Here is a 25,408-nt window from a genome sequence, read left to right on the forward strand (position 1 = left end):
TGTGAGGTATTCTGGTATGGTATTTATATTCTTGCTTTTGAGCCAAATCTGCTGAAGAACTTTCTATGCTCACTGAGTTGCAATTTTAAGGTCCAGCTTTGAAAAATTTAGCGGGAAACAAAAAAAAAAGTTATTTTTTTACATATATTGGTACAAGATGATCAAAACTGAAGCTTTTAAAATTGTGGCCTTCTTTCATTTTCATCAAATGAAACTTTTACAGGTTTTTGAGCATGTCGCATGCGCTATAGGAGTGTATGTAGCGTCGGGGATATAAAGTGATTACTTTGTCGGCAGTTGAACAATTGTAAACGGTCCGAGTAAGCTTTATTTGTTCACTTCTTTATCACAAAAATGAAAAAATGTTATCACTTGAGAATGAAGTATACAATAGTAGGACTTATATTAAGACAGTATTATCAATCCAATAAGATCGCGCATGTTCAGAAATGCCAAAAAATTATTCATTTTATCAATCCAATAAGATCGCGCATTATTATCCTATCGAGCAAGTACTAGCTGTTGTCTACTTTTACTGCACATGCGTCATCTCACCGGACTGGCAAACTGGCTTAAAATAAACTCTGGTAAAGATAAAGTGTTCTAATCATCAAAAGATTTACGTTTCAGATGGTTATGAACACATCACGTTTCACATCTTCCCGAGTTGGAAACACACATTGTTTTAGAATTATGTGTGTCACTTCGAAAGTATGATAATTAAAAAAAAGCGTCCACTTACAGATTTGAAATTTGATACTTGATCTTATGCAAATTTCTGTCGAATTTGGGTCAAAATCTTTCTATAAGATGTTTGATAGTTCACATATATCCAATAACAAAATAAGGCAAATAGCTAGATGAATGAAATTAAACATCTCTCTATATAAAACGCAAACGTACGTAGCACTGAAATCGCTCTTATTAATTTTTTGTGAATGGTAACAGTGAAATATAAACAAATCACAATACGAACGTTCCACTGAATGTTTAACATTGTTGCGCTTGATTCTATATTTTGCTCATTACTGAAGCTGCAAAACGTTACTGGAAATACTTTGGAAAACGGTGATATCCATTAAATCAAAGGCAATAATAAGTCGTAAAAAAATAATAAATAAACAGAAAATTTCAATACAGGGATCAATGAAAAACTTCTAATAAAAGAAATCCTTCCAACTAATGAAATTCATCTAATCTAAAATCTGCTTTGTTTTGGATCACTAATAAGATGAGGTACCCACTTTTTAAATAAACGTAAAAGAGAGAAAAAAAAAAAAACCTCGAATAAAAAAAAATTAAAAAATATTAGTTTTGATTATGTATTAACTGAAAGAAATTTGAATAATAGGCGATATTTAAATTTTATGTTGATAGTAAATACTAAGAGGACCAGAGAAAAAATTAGAATAAAAGAACCTTAAATTTAAGCAAGTTCACCTTACGGACGATATTCTCAGATTTCTCTTATCCCCATCGAAATCCACCTTGGCGACTTCCACCCGATCCCACCTCAAAGAAAGCCCCGAGCCAAGCAAGTGCAGCAACCCTGACAACCTCAGCCATCGCCTCTCAACCGGATTATCCTCCTCACAGTTAAGCCAGACGTCTTGGCGGAAGGACTGTATGTGAACCTGCGCCTCTTTTCGCTAGCAACGTGTGTTTTTGTGTGTGTGTGTTTACCCCGTAACATTGGCTTCCCAGCAGTGCTCTCGTTTTGGACGTTAACTGACTATCATCGCATGTGCGTCTTGGACTAAAACTTTTTTTTTTTGCTCTTTCCTATCTTTTCTCTGATGATGGCGTGGACGAAAGTGGTTTCAGTGGGGATGGTTCTTGTTTTTGGAGGTAAGATTATTATTACTTCTAAATATTTTAATAACTTCAGTTTTGAGAAAGGAATATTTTCATTCTAAATTACTGTCACGTGGTTCGTTTTCTTGTACCATCTGGTGAAATAAATCATAAATTTACGGCATTTTAATCAAAATAAAATTTAGGACATTTTTGAAATAGGCGAAGTCAGTCGTAATTTATGATAGATCTTGAATTTAGGACCATTTGAGATGTAGAAAACTAGTTTTGGCGTTTCTAAAAGCGCTTTTCTTGTAGTGTGCCTTTTTGAAAAAGAAAATTCATTGATTTAATTTAGTTTCCCATAGTTAATAACGAAATATTTAATAAATGAAATCACGGCATATTGCCCATAGATTGTGTTGGATACATATATAGATCTGTAGATTGTGTCAAACGTATTTTGAATCTGCAAGTAATGCCGTATATTCAGAGTTTTGTAATTTTTCTACTGTGTTCCATTCATTTTATTTCCTCTGAAACGAAAGTAAAATTATTTTTCTGACTTTAAATTCAATTGAGGAAATTGAATTTTTATTCAGTGCAATTATTTTCTAAAAAAAACTCGTGAAGTTCAGCATGAAAAAATATCTTGATAGCATGCACAAGTTCTTACTTTTAAATATCATTTTTAAAACAAATAATAAAATTTCTTCGTAGTCATAAGATAACTTTATTGAAATAAATGAAAGTATACATGTATTACGTATTTTAAGTAACACACATATTAAATGCATTAAAAATAACACGCGTGCTTTTTTTTATATTAAAAATAGTTTGCTGAAAATCCGCTTACTATTTCAAATATTGTAAAAATATTGTGTATTTTTCATCGGATTATAGGTAAATATATTTTTTACTTTATCAAAAAAAAAAAAAATCATAACAATAACAAAGAAAGATCATGTAGCTGTGTTACTTGGATACACTTGTGTCTAATTGTATCAAAAATACGACAGTTTTTTCCTTTTAAATTAATTAATTCGATATAAATACATTAAAATATTTATTTCATTAATTTCTTCCAAAATATTCATAGCTTAACATAATAATTGAATAAAAATTTTTTTTGACATAATGTTAAAGATGTGTTTGTTAAAAATTAATCTGAAACTTTTTAATATATGTATGTTGAAAAAAATAGTTTTATCAATATTTTTATTCTTTTCTTATTACTACTCTCTTAAGTTTTCTTTGATAGTAGAAATATAATAATTTCTAGGCCAAAATATTTATACATAGTTAAATTTAACGTTAATTAAAAATAACTTTAATTAGATATAAAAAATTTACAGCCGGACGAAGCAATCCAAGATGCCCTAATTGTGAAATTTCGCGAAGAAAAATGTTCATATGTTGCAGTTCGGATGACATAGTTCGATCTGACTCGGAAGGAAGAACCGACTTGTTGCCACACCTCCGAATTAAATTAAAATGTTAATGTTTATGCAATTATGCCTTTAAAACTTTTTCGACGCTTATTTGAAATTATTCCCAGCATTTATAAAAATAAAAATATAAAGATTGCCATATGTCAATTGAGAAAAGCGTCGGACAAATGAATTTTTTAAAAATTCATTGCTGATAAGTGTGGGATAACAGAAAATTTGAATGGATTACCTGAAAAAAGTTAATTTTTATTGCATTTCTGTCTTTATCTTAGAAAAGCCAGATGTTTTTGGAATTCGTCTATTGATGCAAAAATAAATCGAATGCAATCTTGTATTGCACCCGCTCAAAAAACAATTTCTGTGACGAATAGTAGTTAACCATACGTGTAATGACTATTAAGATGTATCCAAGATTTTATATAATTCCATCAGCGTTTAGAATTATATCGATATTTGATCATGGCATGTTTGAGTCATGAAGGACTGCTCGGATATTAGCTGAAATATATGAATAAATAACTATAAGAAAAGACCTTAAATTATTAGAATAAACGTGAAATAAATGAATATAAATAGGCGAAATTAATAAAAGTAATTTATTTATATTGAAGAGTTCTGACATAATTAAAAAACAAATTCAGTAATTTTCTTTATTACAATTTTAACTTCTTAATCATGTTTTTTTTTTTTTTTTTTTTTTTTTATAGAGGGAATATACTTGTTTACTCCTCAAAAACTTTAATGCTCATTTTCTAATGATTCCACTTTTTCTTTATATTAAGTATTACGTCAGAGAGTATTGACTTCATTCATCTTTTAAATAGAGAAAAATTGTGAGAATAAATAAGAGTAGAATGAAACCGCAAGTGTTATTATTTCTCACACTTCTTCAAAATTCTAATCATAATAAATAACTTTTCCTGTTCTCAGATTAATTCTTATCTAACTCATATCTACATTCTCACATGACTGATTAATATTTAAATTCGAAATACCAATAAATCCTGAATCATCCGACATTTTACGAATACATCGCTCACGGATTAAAATCTCCCACTGGTAATCGGTTTAGATATGCATTGTTTGTTGTTCCTTTCCATTTTGGCCCTGAGGAACGTACCGAGCAGATTCTCAATATTTATTGTACAATGAGATTGTTTGTTATAAGCGCTGTGCACCCGACCTTAAATCTTCTTAAGTAAAAGAGATTATTATTGATCGAGTGGTTTGAAGGATTAAAATACCGAACAAAATGCTCAATTCATAGGTTGACCACTAACTACATGATGTATCTTGTCCAACAATAAATGTTAGAATTTTGAAATGGCATTCGTCCTGCAGTTGCATATTCTGCAGCCCTGAAACGATCGGAATTTTGCAAAACTACATAGTAATGAGTCCTGTTTAGAAGTAGTTTTTCTTTTTTGTATAGTAATTAATGTTCAGATGGCCGTGTATTACTTTTTTTGTATAATTCTGAATCCGTTGAAGTTTCGCCATTACCTGCAATAATGTTTAGTTTGTGTTGATATTTCAAATCATTTGCTTTATTTTTAATACTTAAAAACAACATTTTTTGAATGAATATGAGATTTGACTGCGCATCTTACTGTCATATGCAATTGCAATGTACCAATACTATGGACTACACTTTATAAATCTTTTCCCCATCTTCACGCTTAAAACTTTTTCCCTGTTCCAAGTATGTAAACAGAAAGTATAAAATAAAATGGCTATAAGCGGAAAATTAATTAAAGAAGTGAAAATGCAAATAGTTAAATATATTTATATAGAAAATTAACCTTATTTTCTTCATTGGTTTTACTGTTTAATATTGCCAAATTTGATTAAAGCATATTCTGTTAATATTGCGTTAAAAAAAACCATGCATCCGAACTCATTTAGGCATTAGGTCTTAATTTTTAGAAATTCCTATTTAGATTAATAAAGTAGTCGATGAATTAATTAATTCGACTTAACACAATTTAGGCGTTACAATTAGGTTGTACACAATTCAGTGCAAACCTATAGATAGTCATTTGGCTACACGTTTTTATTTCCATTTGTAAACTTCATATGACAGATCCAGAGGGCAACAGTAAATGTTTGAAAATCCTCTTTTAAATGCTTTTTGATAAACCTTTATTGAAAAGACCGATATAAGACCAAAACGATACTAAAATAAGGCTTAAACTGGGAACGTGGGGAATACGAAGATGGTTGTTGTATGAAAAGTTCGATCATTAAAAATAATCATGCATTTTAGGTTAACATCAGTCAAAATATTTTCTTTTTGTATTGTAAAAAGTATAGTAAAAGGGAATATTTATCTACATTGCAGAATTCTTATAATGTGATTTGTGTCACAGGAATATTGTTTAATTCATAAGGTAGCAATTTAGCGCATTTTAATTGTTTAAATAAATTTCTCAAAAAAAAAGTTAAACATTTTTTTTTTGAATAATTTTTCTAAATTATATGCAGTTATTCAAAACTTTTTCTTTTTTTTTTTGTAAAAATTGAAAAAATGTGTCGTGCATTTTAGGGTTAAAACTTGCTACGTTTGAATCAAAACGTTTTTGAATTTCTAATATTAATATAATATTAAAATTATGCATTTATCATTTAATTAAAAGCTGTAACATTTAAATAGTTTAACTTGCGTAATAAAATATATTTCACATTTGGTAATGAAAATCTCTTTATTTCATAAGGACGAACGCGTAAATTGCGATTTCATTACTTCTTTTCTTTAGAACATATTTTTCGGCGACTAGTTTACTTGCCTTTTAGATTCTGGGCAACCTTATGCTCAAATTGAAGCAATCGATGTCAGGACCAACTAAGTACGTCGTAAATCTACTTTCCGTAAGTCTCGTAAAAGTATGTTAATGTACGTCGCCGTAAACCCTTGACCCTAGGTCCAGGTTCAAAACATCTCATTCCTTAATGCTCTCGAATGGCGCACCCAAAGGGTCATCATTTAAGGTCGAAATGCTACATCGTTCGAAACGTGTAGGTCACTTCTTATTACATCTGCAAGCCAAGAAAGCTTTCCTATCTCCGAAAGAAGAGGCATTATGTATAGCGTTACTAAATTTAACTGTACTCTGAAGATGATGCACACAAACTAAGTGCTCTACAAAGCAACAGTTACAGTGTTTCCGTAAAGTGAATGCGTATGTTCATGGCCTATATAAGGATTTGTTAAAAAAAAGTTTCTTTTTAAAATTGTTTTATGTCTTATTTATATGTGCAAAAACCGTTGGATATTTCTTACGTAATGATGCTGTCCATTTCACATTCAGTGTTGAAAATAATTGCTTTTTGTAGTGATGTATGAGATACAAACCCCAAAAGTTTCCTCTACCCCATTAGGACAAATGACAAACAGGCGTTTCATCTTGAATGTCTCCTCTTGCACCGCTAGGAACCGTTTTTTGTAAATAGTTACATCCATCCTAAATTTTCCGAACAGATTATGTCCTTGAAGTTAGGGTTTAAAATTAGTTTGAAAGGCTGCTGCGAATTAGGCTTAAAGACAAAATATATAATTGAATTTTACCAAATGAGTAGAAGAAATTAGAAAAATGGGTGGAAAAATTTTATTTCTTATTTTCTATAATCTTTCTCACGAAACTACAAATATTTTAATTTTTTTCTATGTATTCTTCTGTTGAAATGTCACATAATCGGATTTTCATACCTGAAGGAGCAAATCATACTTTTTTAATTTCTCGCATACGAAGTATAGAGAAAGTATTGTAGTCGTGAAATAAGTAGAACTTTGAAATTTTGACGAATCTCCATTTTGTGGAGGAGTTGATTTCGGAAAAAAACATTTGTGGCATTATGTCTCTGTGCCACGCTTTAAGCTAGACAGATGAAATTTGATATAGGGTCTGAACGCCCAATTTATAGATTTCTGTCAAATTGGGAGCAAAATCTATTCAGAGAAAGCTTGCTTTTTCGTCTGTTCAAATATAAATGAGCATAACAACAAAATGAAACGATCTAGATGAGTAAAATTCGGTACACAGATTTAACATCAAGTATAGACTTATCAATTTTTGAACGAAATCTAACAAGGGATTGTCTTTCAGAAATAAATAAACGCGACAACTCAAAAACGCAATGATTTAAATAAATCAAATTCGATATGTGATTTTGTGACTGCAACTGTAGTTCTCTGTCAAATTTTGACTTCAATTCAGTGGGGAAAACATGCGTTTAAAGCACAAATTTACCTTTATTATGCGAGTACACTAGAAATTTTAAAGGAGACCTCTTCCACTTGGTATAAATTGTATTCGGGGTGAAAACAATAGAATTTATTTGATTCGACTGTCCTTGAATTAGCCAAATTCAACAGCATTGCTGTTTACTAAATACCAATCTCAAAAAATGTTTATACACTCTTTCTTGCCAATTCATCGTAATCTTTTTTTTCAATGCAGCTGTTTCGCTCGTCATGCAATTATCGTCTTAACATCGCTCCATTAGTATGCATATGCGTGCTCAACGTGTTGCATATTAAACGTGCGACTATTAGCGTATTACTTATGCCAGCAGTTTTACAGTTTCTGCCGAGTTCAGTTACGTCTATCGTGATCGAACAATGGATACTATTGATTCTCCACACTTCCTCTCATCTCCGATGAATCATCGTCGTATTTCTGACCCTCGATGAGTTCATTTCAATACCTGCGTGAAAAAAAAAGGGATATCTTATATGTCCGAGACTATAGTAATAATTTTTATTTTCCAAAAAAGAAGATAAATAAATAATTAGTTAATAATGTAGTTTATTAATCACAATATAATGAGTTAATAATGTAGTTTATTAATCACAATATAATGAGTTAATAATGTAGTTTATTAACACAATATAATGAGATAAAAATAATTTAACAAATAATAATGTACATCGCAGTTTCGTTTTTTAATAGAAAAACGATAATCGCACGTCTCGCCAATGTCTTTTTCCATGTTGACTGCGATCCAAAAATAGCGTTTCCTAGAACGCAAAAGAATCGTAAAAAATATCCCTACTGTGTTCGCGAATTAATTTATGTCCGCATATATATCTGTAAATACCTGTTTTATGTAAGTGAACCATACCTTTTCTTATAATTCGAGCGCAGCACAGTAGTAAGATAACATTCTCTTTTTAGTGGCATGAATTTTTTTCCCCTCGCCAACGGCGATGGCATATTTCATATTTTCAGAAAGATCAGAATAACTCATTTCCATTATTATTTGATATATATTTTTTAATCTTTTTATCGTAATGAGTCATAATCAAAAACCACAGAGAGCCGTCACCCAAAATCTTTCTCATACTCTATAATAAAAGTGAATTTGTATTTTAGACGCGTTTCGTCCCAAACATTTGAAATCAAAATTTGACCAACTACAACTGCAGTCACAAAATAACATATCAAATTTAATAAATTTAAGCCTGCGTTTTTCAATTATCGTGCGTATGTGCTTCTGAAAGTAGAGACCGTTCAACCTCTTTTATATTTGGTTCAAAATTTGATACATGTCTGTATACACTATAGATGTTAAATCTATGTACCAAATTGTATCTGTCTGGCTCTTTTCGTTTAGTAGTTATCATATTCGAACAGCTGGATAAACAAACTTCCACTGAATAAATTCGACAGAAATATAAAGAACATATATCAAATTTCATTCACCAAGTTCAAAGCGTTTCTGAGTTATCTTTGTCACAGACAGACAGACTTTTTCCAGAAATATGTTTTTCGAACTCGGGAAAGTCTTAAGCCATGAAGGTTTTGACGAATCTCCAAAATCTACGTATCTTCAAATCAAAATCTTTTGACGATTACGATATTGCCACGAAGATGCAAAAAATAACAAGTCACAAAGTAACACTATATCAAGTTTATTAGCTTTAACCACCTCGTAACATACAGGCGAAGAATTGATTCCACTGCTTGTGGAACTCAGAATTTATACTTTTACAGAATAAACTAGAATTATAAAGAAGGTTATAGAATATTCGAGAACATTAACAAATGAATAATAAAGAAATTCAAATTAAAATTCAACCTTTAAATTAATACGACTTGGCAGGGATTTGAACATCCGACCTTGTGTTTTCCAAGCTCGTAAAGCATACTGACTATGTGCAGATCTTTCTCTTGCGACAATATTCTCTTTATACTTCACATACGGGAAAGTAGCAATCATTCAGCTTGATTAGAAATTATAACTGGATCAGATTAACTGCAAATAATTCAGTTATTGGCTCAAATTTTCTATTAAAATATTCCTATCCTTGAAGTATTTAAAATTCGGGATAGAACAAGAAATGGGTTGGGACTTTGGACCATCTTAAAAACCGGAACCTAATTAGAATATTATTCATTCTTTATACTACCTCTCTACGTTGAATCATTCTCCTGTAACTTTTATTTGTGACCTCAACGAACACCTGCCCACACCTTTGTAAACCGACAGCATTTTTAATTTCCATGCGATATTTCCTGCCATCTAGAAATTGCAATAGTATTTCCTACCATCCGCAAACTGATAATCATTCCTTCAACCACATCCCTCCATTCTAGGAACATAATTTAGTGGACGTGATTACGTATTCCGCAGCATTCTTGAGGTTGAATGCTGGCGATGCAAGAATTATTGACCACCAGCGATTGTTGCCACAAGTGAAAATGCAAACTTGTAAGATAAATTGACCTATCTTCAGAAGGCGCCTGATTGGGGCGCTGCGATATTCAATCTTTGGAATTATCTAATCTTCTTCAAAATGGCCTCACAATTCGCGAATGAAAAGCAATTAAGGCGGAAGGATTCCTGTCGTGTTTTCCGACATGTCTTTCATGGTCACTTAGGTGTTGCTGCTTCTGCTGTTGATCCAGTTTGGCGCAAGGACAGCGTAGCGAAACCTCATGACGATTTCGTTTTTTTTTTTCGGGACAAACAGGATTGCTACACGGTCTCCATGTTTTGTTTCTCTGAGTCGACCGTGCTGTTCACATTTGTCGAAAGAAAAAAGAAAAGAGTTCAAGATTGTTTATGATTTCGTTCGCCCATTTTGGAATACATTGCGACATACAGACTTTTGTTGAGCAAGCGTGAAAAGTCGTGAACTTACGTGTTTCTTTCAGTCGTAAAGCTAAAAACGATATAAAAAGCTTTTATCTTCGTTTTACTACAGGCAGTAATTGACAAAATTGAATTAGTCATTTTCCGTTCAGTAGACCAACAGGTCTTTTTTTTTACACATGTGCTGTTTTTTTTTAAAGGTATAGAAGGATAGAACTAGAATTAATTACTACCGAAAAAAATTGTGATTGATTTATAGTAAAATTTTGAAAAGATATTAAAATAATTGATTGAAGTTCTGTATGGATTAGCGAATGTTTTGCTATTTAATTATAAGTTCTCTTAAGTTTTTTTAAAGTCAGTAATTAAAAACTCTCACAGTCGATGCTACTTCAAGGTAAAATTCAATTTCTTACAACTACGATTTAATAAAGTTTTAAAACTGTGATCCACAACCCAAATGTGACCTTGAAAGTAGTGGCAAAATATCCTGTCGGAAATTTTCAAACCAAAATTGCTTAGAACTCAAATACTTAATTACAAATTTTCAAACAAACTTAATTTCATTTTGTTTGTCATTAATTAATTAATACTTTAATTGCAGTTTATTTTCTTATATATATTTTAAGGACCCCGAAAAGCTTTTGTCCGTATAATTTGGATTTTTTCCCCCTTTGCAGCTGAAATGGAATTGGAAAAAGAAAAATGTTATCAATTGTGGACTAGTACAATGCTTAGTTTCTTGGCAATTTAATTCTCATATTCATTTTTGTCCATCATAATAATAAAAGAACAGTTCATTAAATTAATTCCGAAAATAAAAGAACATCTTAATAAATTCTTATTTGCTTTTATCTTTATGTGCATCTTTTAAGTTAACATTTCTTCAAACCACTTTGTACCATTCGATTCTTTTTTGCGTAGGCTTAGCGTACAATTAGTTATGTTTCTTCTTTCTGCGTTCCGACTAAAGGGTGAAGTAAGACACGATGTGGGTTACCATGCAGTTTGCAGCAGTCAGTCACGGTTACAGACGCCACACCCGCGGTAATATTTTCACCTCTTCAAAAAAATCTCTCAACAGCAACAACAACAAAAAATTCTAATCGTCTCCAGATTTTCAGGGAGATTCGGTCTAGCAGATTCCAATGATTTATTGAGGCATGTGGGTGTTGGCCCTGCTAGTGGAGGCGAGGGAAAGTATTTAGAAGGAGGGGGAAAAAGAGAGAACGCGAAGATTGGGGGATGGAGGGTTGAATCTTCCAAAAATATCAGTTACAGTTAGGGTGGGACCTACTGTACTTTAGAAGAAAACAAGAAAAAGTAAATTGGTAGCTGCGTTGTTTCGCTACTGTCTACGCCTTTAATAGCCGTTCCAGCTTCACGGTATGCCTCTCTGAATTGGCAGAGTGAAGCAGAAATGGGGGGGGGGGGATATTTTAATTGGTGTTGTTATCTTGCAAAGGTGTAATTTTTAACCAAATTGGCTTGGGATGTGCCGATTTTTTTAACGCTGAAATTGTTGTGCAGTCTCTACACACTGATGAATCTGTTACAATTTGTTTGTGTGTGTTCTTCATTCTATAATATCTTTTTCCTGAAGAAGTAAACTGAAGTATGGTTGGAAATATTGCCAGTTAAAAAGAATTTCGTATATAACTTGTTTCAAATCAGTATAACAATACCTGGCTGTCCTAGACGAAAAAAAAAAAATGAATTTGTTCCTTACCATTACGTATTTAACATATTTCATATATATATTGAATTATTAAAATTGCACCAATTGATAAAACTACTTCAGTAACAATCATTAACTGGCACTTTAAACTTGTCTGACGAACCAATTCCATCTGATAATCAACCGCCTTATTGTCATATCGCTTTTAGGCGATGACCTGAAGTCCCGATTGGTAAAATTGTTCCTAAGTTGTGTCTGATTACTAAATCTTAAATTATTGAGAGGCTTACTACATGCCTCTGGTTTACATCTTGATTAACAGAATATTATAAACTGGCCGTCTTAATATTTTAACTTTGTTCACTTAGAATACATCTCAATGGGAAAAACGAGGTAGATCATTCCTGCAAGTTTTATGTTTTCATTTCTCCATAGAAAATATCGATAAAATAATAATAATAATAAATATGAATCCAGAGTTAAGTAATTCACTTGAGAAAATAAGTTGCTCGAATTTTTTATATTTCAAAAAATTCAAGAACAATAACTTTATTTGTGTGTTACTTTGGATAAATACGATTGATTTTAATCTTGGAATAAATTATTTTAACTGTCGTTTTTCTTATTCTTCTGTGGCATTTGTGAGGATTAGTCTTCACAAATTCAGTCCATAAGTTGGCGTACTATCAGTTTATTGCTATTGTGACACTCAAAGTTTTATATTAAATATGTTTTCTGAATTCAGTCCCCTACAAGGACAATCCCTCGTCTCTTGTTTTTTAATTTATAAATTTACTATTTTCTGTTATTTTTTGATAGATGAAATAAATATTGTGAAATATTGCTAAATCATCACAAGTCATTATTTATGTTTTATATATATATATATATATATTAAAAACAGTGCGTTATTTCGTGGATTAAAAAGAAAAGACTGAAAATCATATTTTATTTTCATAAGTCAGACCCAAGATAGCAAATTCAATGAACTAATAAAAAAAAAGAAAAGAAAAAAAAACTACACTTAAAAAAATTAGTAAATTTATTTAGAAATATTCCTTACTGCAATTATAATTCATTTACACTACAGTATCAATCGAAATGCCATAAGAATATTTAGTTTTATTGAATATTTGAAAAAATATTTTTGAATGTCATTAACGTATCGTTCAGTATTAAATCATAAGACTTCAACATATGCATCTGTGTGCTTGCAAGATTCGAAGTACGAAGTTCTACCTTTTGTTAATGAATTCAGTCAGACGCTTCTGTTTCAGATAATCGTTTGTAACTGTAAATAAAGCCATTCGACTCTGTAACTGGAATAAACCACCTGTGAATCCAAACAATCGACGAACCAGAAAACGAAGCGCCCGATAAGGAAAAGACCTGCACTTTCAACGGTTTTTCTTCTTCAGAGATTGCCAGAACGAAATGGCAACGGCTCGAAACACTGATACACAAAATAATAACTGTGCGGGTTGAGTTGTTCCCCACGCGCGAATGATTCTCGTGAGGAGGCGTCACGCGCCCAAGCGACCGTAGAAAGAATCTTTTTCGGTTTTTGCGTGTAACGTGCCGTTTAAAAAGTCCAAAAATACACGTTGCAGTTGACTGGATAGCTGCACCTGCGCTACGACTCTGTGACTACCGAGAACGATGCATTTAATATTTATCATTAAAAACAACGATGCATTTCTATCGTCTGTGAACTTCAACTTTTCTGTTATTGGAAGTTCAGGTCTACTAGAAAATTTTAATTGATAACGTGTACCTGCAGTTGTTCATGATTTTAAAAATCAGTTTGATTTATAATATCGCCTATACCTGGATTTTATTTTTGTCTGATATCGAATAACAGGCAGAATAAAGTTATTTTATAATTTTATATTAATTCAAGACTCAAAGGCGTATATTTTGAAGTTTCGAAAGAAACGTGCATTTTTTCATATCCCTTGTAAAATCACACTAGTAAGCCTAGAATTCCATTTGGTGACATTTATTGAATTTAGTAAACATTTTTTTTTTAATGTCTTGAAATTCTTTCAGATTATGAACGTATTCAATAAAATATTTTTACTAAAGTTATTCCTTACTATAGGAAAAACTGTTCTTCCTCTTTAAAACAGAACAAATAAAGTAAAATTTATAGAAAAATTAAAAAAAAAAGCAGAAAAAACAAAAACAAACAAAAAAAAAAAGCAGAAGAAGAATGCTTTTTTTTTCCTTCTTAGATCAGAAACTACATTTTTTAAACCTTTATTACTTTTTTAAAACTTACATCGATTTTATGATGGTAAACAGATTCTTTTATTCTTTCTTTTACTCATTTCAATGCATTAGAACATGAATGAACTGTTCTTTTGATAACGTGTTACATCATAAATCTAAACTTACATCCATTTATTCAATCTAAATTAGCAACAACTAGCCAGACCGAATTCTATTTTAGGCTGTAATCTATCCGACTTCCTAATATCTAGTATTATTTGAGTTCCTCTGCGATTCGCAAATGAATTTATAGCAGCAGCGGCTCTGCAACTTTGCTTGACACATCAATTAAAAGAAAGAAAAGAAAAGAAGAATTCTTATCTTCCCAGAATGTAAGGAACAAAACGGCAGGAAAGGGAACAAAAAAAAACTTTTGCTGAGACGGTTCTGCTTCGTCTCAAAACGCCTACTGAAGATCCATGGGACATCCGCCCAAGTTGGATGTGGAAAAAAATAAAATAAACAAATAGAACACACACTCGAAAAAAAAAAAAATGGCTCGCGGTTTGTCAAATGTAATCCTATCTCGTGGTGTCCCGTCCATTTGCTTTCGGCCTGTCTTTCCTCTTATTTTCCAGAAATAAAAACATCGTGGTGTGAAGAGAATGCTTCTTACAATCCCAAGTTGAACCCCCCGCTGTTGTTTCGCCATTTTTTTTACTTTTGCTGTTCTATTATTAAAGTCCTTTTTTTTTCCTTTGCTGTCTTCCGCTATTGGGAAAAAAAAGTATTTCCTTTAAAAACATTCTGAATGGAAAGAATATGAATGTTGGCAGTGAAATAAATATGGCAGAATTGTGAGAAGAAATAATTGTGAGAGAATAGAATTTGAGTGCTTTCTTTTCCTTTCTTTGTGTATAGATTTTAAGCAAGATTCAGTTTGTCTAGAATTTCAATTTTCGGAATTGTTTTTCCTATTATGATTAAGCCTTTACTGTCGTTAGTATCAATAATATATAATTAGATCTTTTGCATATATTAAATCGTAATTGACCACATGCTTGTTTAATAATTTTAAGAGCCTAATTATAGACTTTCACGTTAAGTGGGTAGTCACAGTTATGCAAACGTTAAACCTTTAATATGTAAATATGTGAATGATTTAAACAATTTTCAGTGATTTATATTTGCAAAGTTTTTAATTAAAAATTTAAATTGCAAAAAATGTAATAAAATTTTTATTTTATTAATTTACAAATTAAATTACATTGTTAATAGCAGTTCCGAATATTTAATTATTTCTAAAACTATATTCAAATTCATTGTGCAAAAGAAAAAAAAAAGAATTAGTTTGAACTCTCGTGCTCGCATTTATAGATTATAACCGCTGCTGACAAGCATTTCCTTATCATTTTAATCATTTTGTCTTCACTACTTCAGAGACCAATAATTTGAAATTTAAGCTTATTTGAATTGATAAATTAAAAAAAAATGTTCGTGTGCATAAGCAATTGATGACAAATAAATCTAAGATATATTTTTTTAACTCTATTAAACGAATCGAGCCAGTACTTGACGAATATATCTGCATGATTTTTTTACAGATGTTCTTAATATATAATAATAAATAGTTGATGCTGTTTGTAGCGGATTAACCATTTTTTCTTTTTTGACGTATTGAAATAACAGCTTCTTTAAGTGCTTTTTTGAAATAATCTCCATCATGGTTTTGATGTCTCGTAAGACAGCAGTCACCTGTTTATAAACAGGTGACGGCTATCAGCCTTTAGACAGTTATACAACGTTTGCTTACATTATTCGACTTCTAGAGCAGAAATTAATTTTTAGTATGCAGCTGCTTGACTCTCGGAAAGCAATCCGACTTTTAAAAGACCATAAATTTTTCATCGCCCCTAAAGCCTTCCTTGAGTGAAAACCCGTGTAAAAGAAAATAGAAAAAAGTTAGAACTAAGAGCAAACGATAAAAAAGAAGACCCCAAGAAGTTAATTTTCCTTTTCGGGGCCCCCTCCTGCGGTCTTTCCCTGCTCTCTCATTACGAAGGCATCAGGTGCTACAAGTGGTTATTGCCCCCCCCCTTCTCGAAAAAAAGGGAGGAACTGACGCCCGGGGTTGATGAGGGCGGGGGCGGGGGGGGGCCCTCCCGGACGTCTAGGCTTAAAGCGGAGCGAACAGTTTATGGTTGCTTTTGCCAAACAATCGGCCAGTGGCCCATTGACATGCAGGTGGAAAAAGAAGTGAGGTGAAGATAGCATCCACCCGCCAACATCTGACCCCCAAGCACTTAAACTTTGGCGCCTTTTTACATCTTGGCTAGCGGAAAATTTGCTATCTGGTGCTTTTTCCATGCATGAAGATACACTGATTAACTGAGAAGTGAATTTTCTACGGCATCGAGATTCCTGTTATTAGCACGAAAGTTTTATTTATCTCATAGAAAGCCAGCGGAACGGGTCTTCCCCAAACTTTCTCACATACTCTTTAATAAAAGTGAATTTGTGTTTTGAACACATTTTTTTTTCCACTACAGATTGAACCAAAATTTGGCACAGAACTCCAGTTGCAATCCCAAAAATGAAATATTTAAGTCACTGTGTTTTTTAATTACCGCGTTTACGTTGATATATTTTTATTTACTGCATTTTTGAATTATCGTATACTATTGTGTATTATCGTGTTACCTTATATTCGGACAGCTGGAAAGGCCTCCTCTGAATGGGTTTTATTCAAAAGTTAATAGAAATCTATTAATGTGGTTTAAAGACCATGTACTAAATTTCATCTCTCTAACTCAAACCAGTTTTTAATTATCTTTATTACAGACAGACGGACAGACATATATAACGCCAAAAATGTGTTTTTCGAATTCAGAGAGGTCCGGAACGTGGAGATTCCTCAAAATCTCAAGTTCGAATTTTTTATTGATTACTATACTTCGTATGCAAAAAAGTTTTTTTCAAAAATCGATAGTAAATTTACGTGATTATTTAAATTTCGATCTTGATGCTTACATATAATGAGTTTCATCAGCTTGGAAATGATAAAGATCGACATTTATTCTAATACATATTAGTAATGAAGTGTCAAGAAATATAACAAAATGAATTGTCATTTTTTTTGTGATTCTTAGATGCATTTTATTTAAATTCTCAATTAGATTTTTATCCGTTTGATATCCTAAACTTTTCAGAAATCTTTATAGTCGATCCTGATTTCGCTTATTCGTGGTTTGGATCGAAAGCTGATTATCAATTTTTCAATCATCTGATTTGTGAAAATTATCAATCAGTGCTTACTAATCAATATTATTATTTAACTCGTTGACTGTCGCGTGATTCACACCTACTATCCAGTTATACCGAATCATCTATCTAACCAGATAACCAGTTCTCTACTATAGTTACGATAGTATAAAAAGGTGGATTAATTTAGTTGTGGGATTGTCAGGAAAGAGTCATGGTAGTAAATGTATTAAGATTGCATTTCGTAAGTTGATTCTTCTCATAATTGATTGTAGTTGAAATTTTATAAGTTATACTATATTATTTCATTATTTTTTTTCTTTAGTCTGGTTATTTGATTGTTTTCTTTTTCTGTGTAGCTCAGTTAAAAGCACTAATTATCTTACCTACCATTTGGATTCGTCGAATCCCAGCTGCGGTTTGAGGCTGTGGTCCAATCAGACTTCTCTTGCATTAGCACGGTAGTCCCATTCTACCAAGGTGTCCAAACTAGTTCTCCCGAAGGCCAAAAAAGATAAACAACATCAAAAAACAAATAAAAAAAGAAAAGAAAAAGAAAATCAACCTCTCTACCTCCCGCCTGACAGTCCAATTGCTGCGCTCGCCAGAAATTCATTAAAAGTCCGCGCCGCTGAGATTCGTCAAGTGAGTTCGAAAAGTCGAAATGCGTTTCGCCCCTTGGGGTCGAGAAAATGGAAGAATTTCCAATTTGGAAAGACAAGTAGGGGGCTAAAATGAAACGCTATTTCATGTGCGAAGGCGTTCCGCAAAGACATTTCGGAGTCCATTACGGAATAGAGGAACAACTACAGTTGCAGTTACATTTCTTCTCTCTTGCATTTATGTTGGAATTTTATTTATTGCTATTTTTTTCTTATTTCGTTGTTTGGAATCGGTGAAGAAAAAGGGCACCAGCTGCTCCCCCAGGTGCTTCTTAGGGTGGAGGGAGGCAATAAAAGAATGGTTTTCTGTTTTTACTGAGGGTCTTTTGTGTTTTGGATGTGGGGGTACATAAATAACGCATACAATGGCATCGGCACGTGGGTTCCTGCGGGCATATTCTAAATCTGTAGCGAGTTGTTGGTGGAAAAGAAAAATATTTAGATTCCTTTTGGAAAAGAAAACTCGGTAAAAGTCACGTCTGATCTCAATAGTTGTTTCCCAAAGATAACCGAAAAAAGTTTGCTTTTGTTGTTGCCAAACAACCAAACTGTTTCTTTGGTTGCGGGCTGTCGACAGGTTTAGTGCTGTTCCTAAATATTTAGACTGTTGACATTTGTTGGCTGTAGACAGTTTAATGGTTGTTCTTTAAAATTGGTAAGGTGTATTGTTGACAGTTTCTTCATTTGCGTTTTGAATACATCGACCGAAATATAGCTCTTAGATCTAGACCAGTATTTTCAGTCGTGCAAAAAATTAGTAATTCCTTGATGACATCGTTTTTTTTTAATTATTCATTTGCCAAAGAAATCGTTTGTCATTCCCAAGAAGTGCTTCTGCAGTGATAACTATCTGATCTGTAATGCTGAAGTAATCAGTAAAGAGCGCTTTTTTTTCCCCATATTACTTTAAGAAGTTAATATTTTGAGAATCTATGGTTTCTCATATGGCTATTTATTCCGTGCGCAGTGAAAGTGCATAACATCAGTATGTTTTGGAAAAAAAAATTGACCCTGTTTTTTCGTTTAAGATGATGAAAATGAAGTCTTTTCGAATTTCGATTGATCTTTTTATGAACTTTTTATGTAAAAGTAATTACTTTAGAAATTGATTCTTGTGTATATATATTTTTTATTTTTGTATATTTGTATAAAAAGAGAATACAGCTAATCAAGTAAAAAAAAATAGCAAACTGTAATTTTTAAAAAATCTAAGGCTTTAACCTGCTATTCCAACATTCTTTATAGAGGCGAAAGCACTATGTAAATATCATTTCATTGGTCAGCATATTTTCCTCCTATGTAAATTGGAATATTGTTTTTTAAAATCTTCTATTTATAAGCCGGAATGGAATCAGAATAGTGAATTGTGATCCATCATTTTATCTCGCAAAAAATCTCGCCACGAATTGCTTTGAAGATGGAGCTTAAAAATTATCATTTATTCGAAGACAATCAATTTTTATCATCAATTTATTATATTGCGATTTTAATTCTTAGCAAAGCAAATTATGAAAAAAAATTACATAACCATATATAAAATTATATGCCTGAAATATTTATTACGGCAGTAAATAATGCGTGTTTTCAAAAATTTCTTTTAACCGCTTTAAGCTATCATGTGCTTTTATCATGAATTGTATAGGTGGAAATCTTTTATAAATTCAACAATCGATTGTCTGAAATACTATTAGAATTGCATTAGATTTCATGTTTTACATTCATTATATAGAGCATTAAAAAATACGAAATATATCTAAAAAAAACAATTGTCATTTTTAAAGGCATTTCTCTATCGTTAGCTGGAATTGTAGAGTGGAGAGAAAAAAACAGTAGTTAATTATTGTAATTTCGTTTCCTGATGACCACTAGAGGGTTGAGAAGAACCAAACCCGCCATTCCAAAACCCGAAACCAAAGAAAAAAAAAGTGAGTACACAGGTGGCCTTGCTTTTAGCAGACGATAAACAAGAGGCTCTTCGTCTGTCACCTGCCGATCTTAAGTGAAGTGAAGAGCGTTTCTGATTGTAGCACATCGTTCAAATCCTCCCCTTCAATTCAAATAGAAGTAGAAAAATCTGCTAGTATCCCCCCTTCCCCTTTTTTTAATTTCTGATCCCCAAAGTAATGAAGATTACTGCACGTTTTACCTCGCACCTGCTTTAAGTATCAAGGTTTTTTTTTTCTTTTCTTTTTTAAAGAATCATTCCAAGTTGTGTGCACTAGACCATCCAAGATTAAAAAGGAATTATATTTCTTCCTTAAACTGATTTAAACAGTTGCCACTCTGTTTGTATTGGAACTTAACTTTGTACATCACCTTTTTATTGTTTTTTTATAGTACAATAAATAGAAATTAAAAAAATACTTTCCAAAAAAAAGCTTTTTTTTCTTTAATTCGTAAAATTACTTCTCACTTTGATATAATTTTTCATTTCTTTTAACTATGAAAATGCATTAGCTTTCCAACAATCAACTTCATAATTATTTCCAAAATTGATATCCAAGATATTTATAAACAAGTGAAATGGAACCTGCCGAAAATAAATTTTATTTTACTTAAAAACTTCCTCGTTATATAAAATTTGTTCCTTCTTCTTCTAAACCATATAATTTTAATTTAGATCGTAATTTTTTTTTTTATATAAGGAAGCAAATAATATTCTTAACCAAATGACTTCAACTGTAACGAAATAACTCCGCCTTTCAAATATTTGTGCTTATTGAATCAATCTTTGTGGAAGAAGAGCAACGTTTCTGTCGTAGAATATTTGCAACTTTTGTTTTGTCACGCGTTATTCCTAAAGTTTTTTTTTTTTTTTTTTTGTTCTAAAAGTATCACAGCAACGAAACAATTGATGAAAACCGATAAGCCAAGCAACCATAAAATGACAAAAGGAACGATTCTGTATTTCCAGATGACCTGTTCCGATTGTCAATGCAATAAGGAAATCAAAAATAATCTTTTTCTCACTTTCTAACCATTAACTCTCTGGCTGCCTTTCTTTTATTTATTTATTTTTTGCCTCATTCGGTAAAGAAAATTGTATCCTATCTCCCGGTGTTTTAGAATACTCAGTCAGACGAATAATGGTTTTCTAAACTATGTCCAGTGACTGTTGATGATGGCGGCTCCTAGCGAAGAAAACTTATTACGAGACTAGAATCTGGATCACAATGGGTTCGAGGATATCAACCCGAATATTTTGTATTGTGGGTGTGGTGTATGCTAAGCTAAACGGGTGGAGTTGCACAAGCTGCATACTTTTTCTTCTTGGCCATGAGGATATAATGTCTCAAGGTGGGAGTTCCACGTTTGGCTGCCTATTGCTTTTCAAGAGTTTCAAAGCATTTTTGAAGTGTTGAATAGCTTTAAATATTGGATTCTTCCCAGGTAGACCTTCTAAAATAGTTTGTCCAAAAATTGAAAAATCACGCTAATAACACAGAAATCACGCTTATAACTTATTGTCGAATGGCAACAGTCAAATGTAAACAAATCATCATACGAATTTCAGACTGCTTCATTGAACGTTTTTACAGTTGTATTGAATGTTTTAAATTTATTTTAATACGCTATATGTAACGTTGTTTTAAAATGTAATGATGGAATTCAAATTCCTCCATCAAATTATTCAGTCACATGATTTTGCGACTTATTAACTCCGAAGTAGAATTTTTCCTTTCTCTTTTATGTCGTTGTATGTACACTTTTTAATTTGAAGTTTGCTGATTCAATTTATTCCGTGTTTTTCAGTTGATCCAATAACAAGTTAAAATGTTTTTTTTTAATATATTACATGTATTATATAATAATGTAGAAAATCAATAATATGGACGAACAAACTAATTGCCAAAGGTGACTAGTATGCTGAATTAGTCTAAAAACCGAGTGAATGTTTAAGTCAGTACTAAGCCCTGTGTTTAATTTTTATTATTTTTAAACATACTATCTTCAAAATTCTCATTTCTCCCCTTTTAACTCTACTAACAGATAAAATTGACTTGTGAAATACAAAGACGTTATTGTTCGGCCGCATTTGACATTGTATTTAATGCTAACATTTTGAATATCAACTCTAAATGAAAATTCAATCTCCTAAGATTGCCAATAGGAGAGTCTCATCTCCTCCTATTAACGTTAAGATGTTGATTTTCAGAGAAACTCTGTATATATTATTCACAATGTTCTTGGATTTTTATTAAATGAAAGAGGCATTAATTACGAACGATTGCATTGCATTACGACAATTTTTTTTTACAGAAAATTACAAACCTTAAATTTATAGCATTTAAGGTTTCTGTGTATGGCGCCAGAGCTTTCACCAAATATTCTAACTGCAATCACGCCATTCTGAATCAATTATGTGATTCAGTGATTTTAATTATCTATGATCTAGCATCTAAAATCTATTTTCTAACTATCTAAATCTATTTTCAAAGATCATTAAACATAGAATAACATTTATTGACGAACACGAATACAAAGATATGCACCGTTACATCTCTAATTAGACATTACAAGCTCTGAATATCCAAAAATAACAATAACGTATCAAATTTCTAGAAAAACTGCGCGTGTGCCGGTTTCCATGACAATCACAGCTGGAATGGGAAAAAGGCGTCTCTAAGACGGAGCAGTTTGCAAGAATTGATAAAATTGTTTTTTATAAGTAATATTTATATGAAATTTTTCTTGATGAACTTCATTAAAACCTTGTTTATGATGCGTGGTTATTTTCGACATAAGATCTTGTTTCAAATAGTGCTGTATGTCACTTCTGGAATTTCTCATGCCATTGCACATATTCCATTTTTCTGTGGAGTTGAGAATAATTGAATGCAAACACCTGTCTTATAGTTATGAAAATCGAAAATTTAATATAATGTTCACTGTGCTATGAAAAATTTAAATGTTTTTAAGTTTCAAGAAGAAATTAATTCACTTTATTTGCTGCATTGGAAAAAATTAAAAAAGTAATTGGACGGTCATTTAAATTATGTCTTGCTCCAAGTTTTGAAAAAACAGTGCGATGCAGTTTTAGATGTGGGATGTAATGTCAACGCCCAGACAATCACACGTGAAAAATTAAAACCAGATGTTCGTCAGACGAATAAAAAATTTTATTAGCGAATCAAGATCTTTTTATCTCTTTTAAAGCAGAAGAAAAACCTTTTAATTTGGCGGCAAATTGGCGGTGCATTTCGTTGCAGCTAACATCAGCCAATGGTTCTTTTGTATCCTTATAAATTTAAGTGGCGCATGCGCCACGCGCCGGCTGCCACTTCCTTGCACAAGCCCGTTGTTTGCATGGCCGAATCGTGACCACCTTGCTATCATTATCTCTATGCTTTCCCTTTTCCTTTTGTTATGGAAATAAATAAGAATGATCTCAATTTTAAGAAGGGGAGGGGAAATTCATGCTTCCTGCTTTCAACTATGCTGCTGTGTATAAAGAAAAATGTCTCCTTTTAACGCTGCAACAATCTTAAATCTCTGTAACAACCAAAGAGTCATCTTGGATGACGCACCTTCAAGTAATTGTCTGTGAAGTAATGGTGCTTTAAATACTGAAAAATGATATTTGAAACATTCATTAACACGTTTCGAATGTACTATATGGCGTGGTTTTGACTAATGGGTGATTTTAATAAAGAAACTTCCGAATGATAGATGCCACAGTGACACTTTAAACGTAATAGCGCATTCCAGATAATGTGAAACTGGATGTTGTTTCTCGTCATTCTTTTTGCTAGATGACTTCAAAATTAATTAATGTGTTGAGCAATTCATGAGCACATGAGCATGGATAGGCTCTTTTATAGCAGGAAGAAAGATTTATAATTTTGTAATTTTTGGATAATCACCATGTGTTATTTTAGAAATTGTCTTTGGTCATTATTAATTATTATAATATTAGTTACTTATTAATAGGAACGTGTAAATAAATTGTTTTCTAAAATGATGGTGTCTCGAAAAAATTCAGATAAATTTTTCTATAGTTATTATTATTATTATTATTTTAATGTTTAACTGAATTTAATCATTACAGGAGTGTTGTGTTTTATTTTTATTCTTCAAAATTACTGTATCTGAAGACTGTATCAGTTTTTTTTTAATGAACTGTATTGTATCAATTTACAATCCGTGGGATCCATCCCTTTAGAAAATCGCGAAATAACAAAAGGAAAGGAGCACAATAATGTGTATATACGTAATATGGCAAAAGAATTGTAAATTTTGATATATAATTTAAATAAGATATAATTTACAAATATTGATTAAATATCATTAACCACAAAGGAGCTAATCCCGCTCTGCCAAAGCATTCGGGGTAAACTGAATGATCAGGCCCACAAGACAGTAAATTGGATACATGAGATGAACGCAAAATGGCACCAATGACCCTGCAGCCGAGACATCCATCACAAAGTTTTTTTCTTCTTTTGTTTATTGTATTTCGTGTATTAAAATAATGTTTGTTTTAGATCCGGCTAAATCAGCAGTGTTAAAAAGGTAATTGGTGGAATATCTACAATTTAGCGTTAATAAAGTCAACGTTCCTTCGTAAATTTGAAAGAATATTATAAGGGCGATTAAATGATAGTAAATAGTTTTGTAATTTTATATTATTTAAAGAGTGCAGATAATAACACTGAAGTTTTTCCAGATTTCTTTAGTTTCATGTTCATTAAGTGTTTTAAATTGCGTATCAATTCTGGCTGATCTAATTTAGAAGAATTTTCTGTTGTCAAAAGATTTTACTTTGCAGAGTTTATTGCTATGAATCGCTACAAATGTTTTTAAATTTTCTGCTTTCAATATTCATACAAGGTAGTATTTAATGCCAACGACAAATTTTTCATACGAAGAAGGATATAATGAAGACAAATTAAAACGAAAATTACTTGTTCTGCTTTCTACCAGGGTGCAGCTTGATCTATTAGGTGTAAACCTTAAGACCTGATTGGTAGATGCTAGATATGGCCCCGCCCATTAAACGTTTTTTATGACACATCAATCACTACACATACCCATTCGGTAATTGCCATTTAACATGTATTCGGCACATACAGGGATTTTGTGATCACGTACCATTTTGTAAACAGGGTGCATTCAGACCCTGTTTAATGTGAAAATTCAATTTTTTATTTATTTTTTATTTTAACGAAAGAACCAAACGAAATTTTTAACAGACCACTTAAGTTGTTAAGTTATTGTTGGCAACAATAATAAATTTTGCTTTACTTTTGTCATTC

At 31.8% G+C, this 25,408-nt stretch overlaps 1 protein-coding gene across 1 annotated transcript in view; it reads left to right on the forward strand.

Annotated features, from left to right (window-relative positions):
* The first annotated feature begins 1,608 nt into the window (after window positions 1–1,608).
* The window catches only part of LOC129957121 (hemicentin-1-like), a 76,247-nt gene continuing 52,447 nt past the window's right edge, over window positions 1,609–25,408 (forward strand). Inside the window, exon 1 of the mRNA XM_056069280.1 lies at window positions 1,609–1,848. Coding sequence (XP_055925255.1) covers window positions 1,797–1,848 — 52 coding nt within the window. The 5' untranslated portion in view covers window positions 1,609–1,796. The remainder of the gene's footprint in view (window positions 1,849–25,408) is intronic.

The sequence above is a fragment of the Argiope bruennichi genome, chromosome 11 (genome assembly GCF_947563725.1).
Source record: "Argiope bruennichi chromosome 11, qqArgBrue1.1, whole genome shotgun sequence".
Classification (NCBI taxonomy): Eukaryota; Metazoa; Arthropoda; class Arachnida; order Araneae; family Araneidae; genus Argiope; species Argiope bruennichi.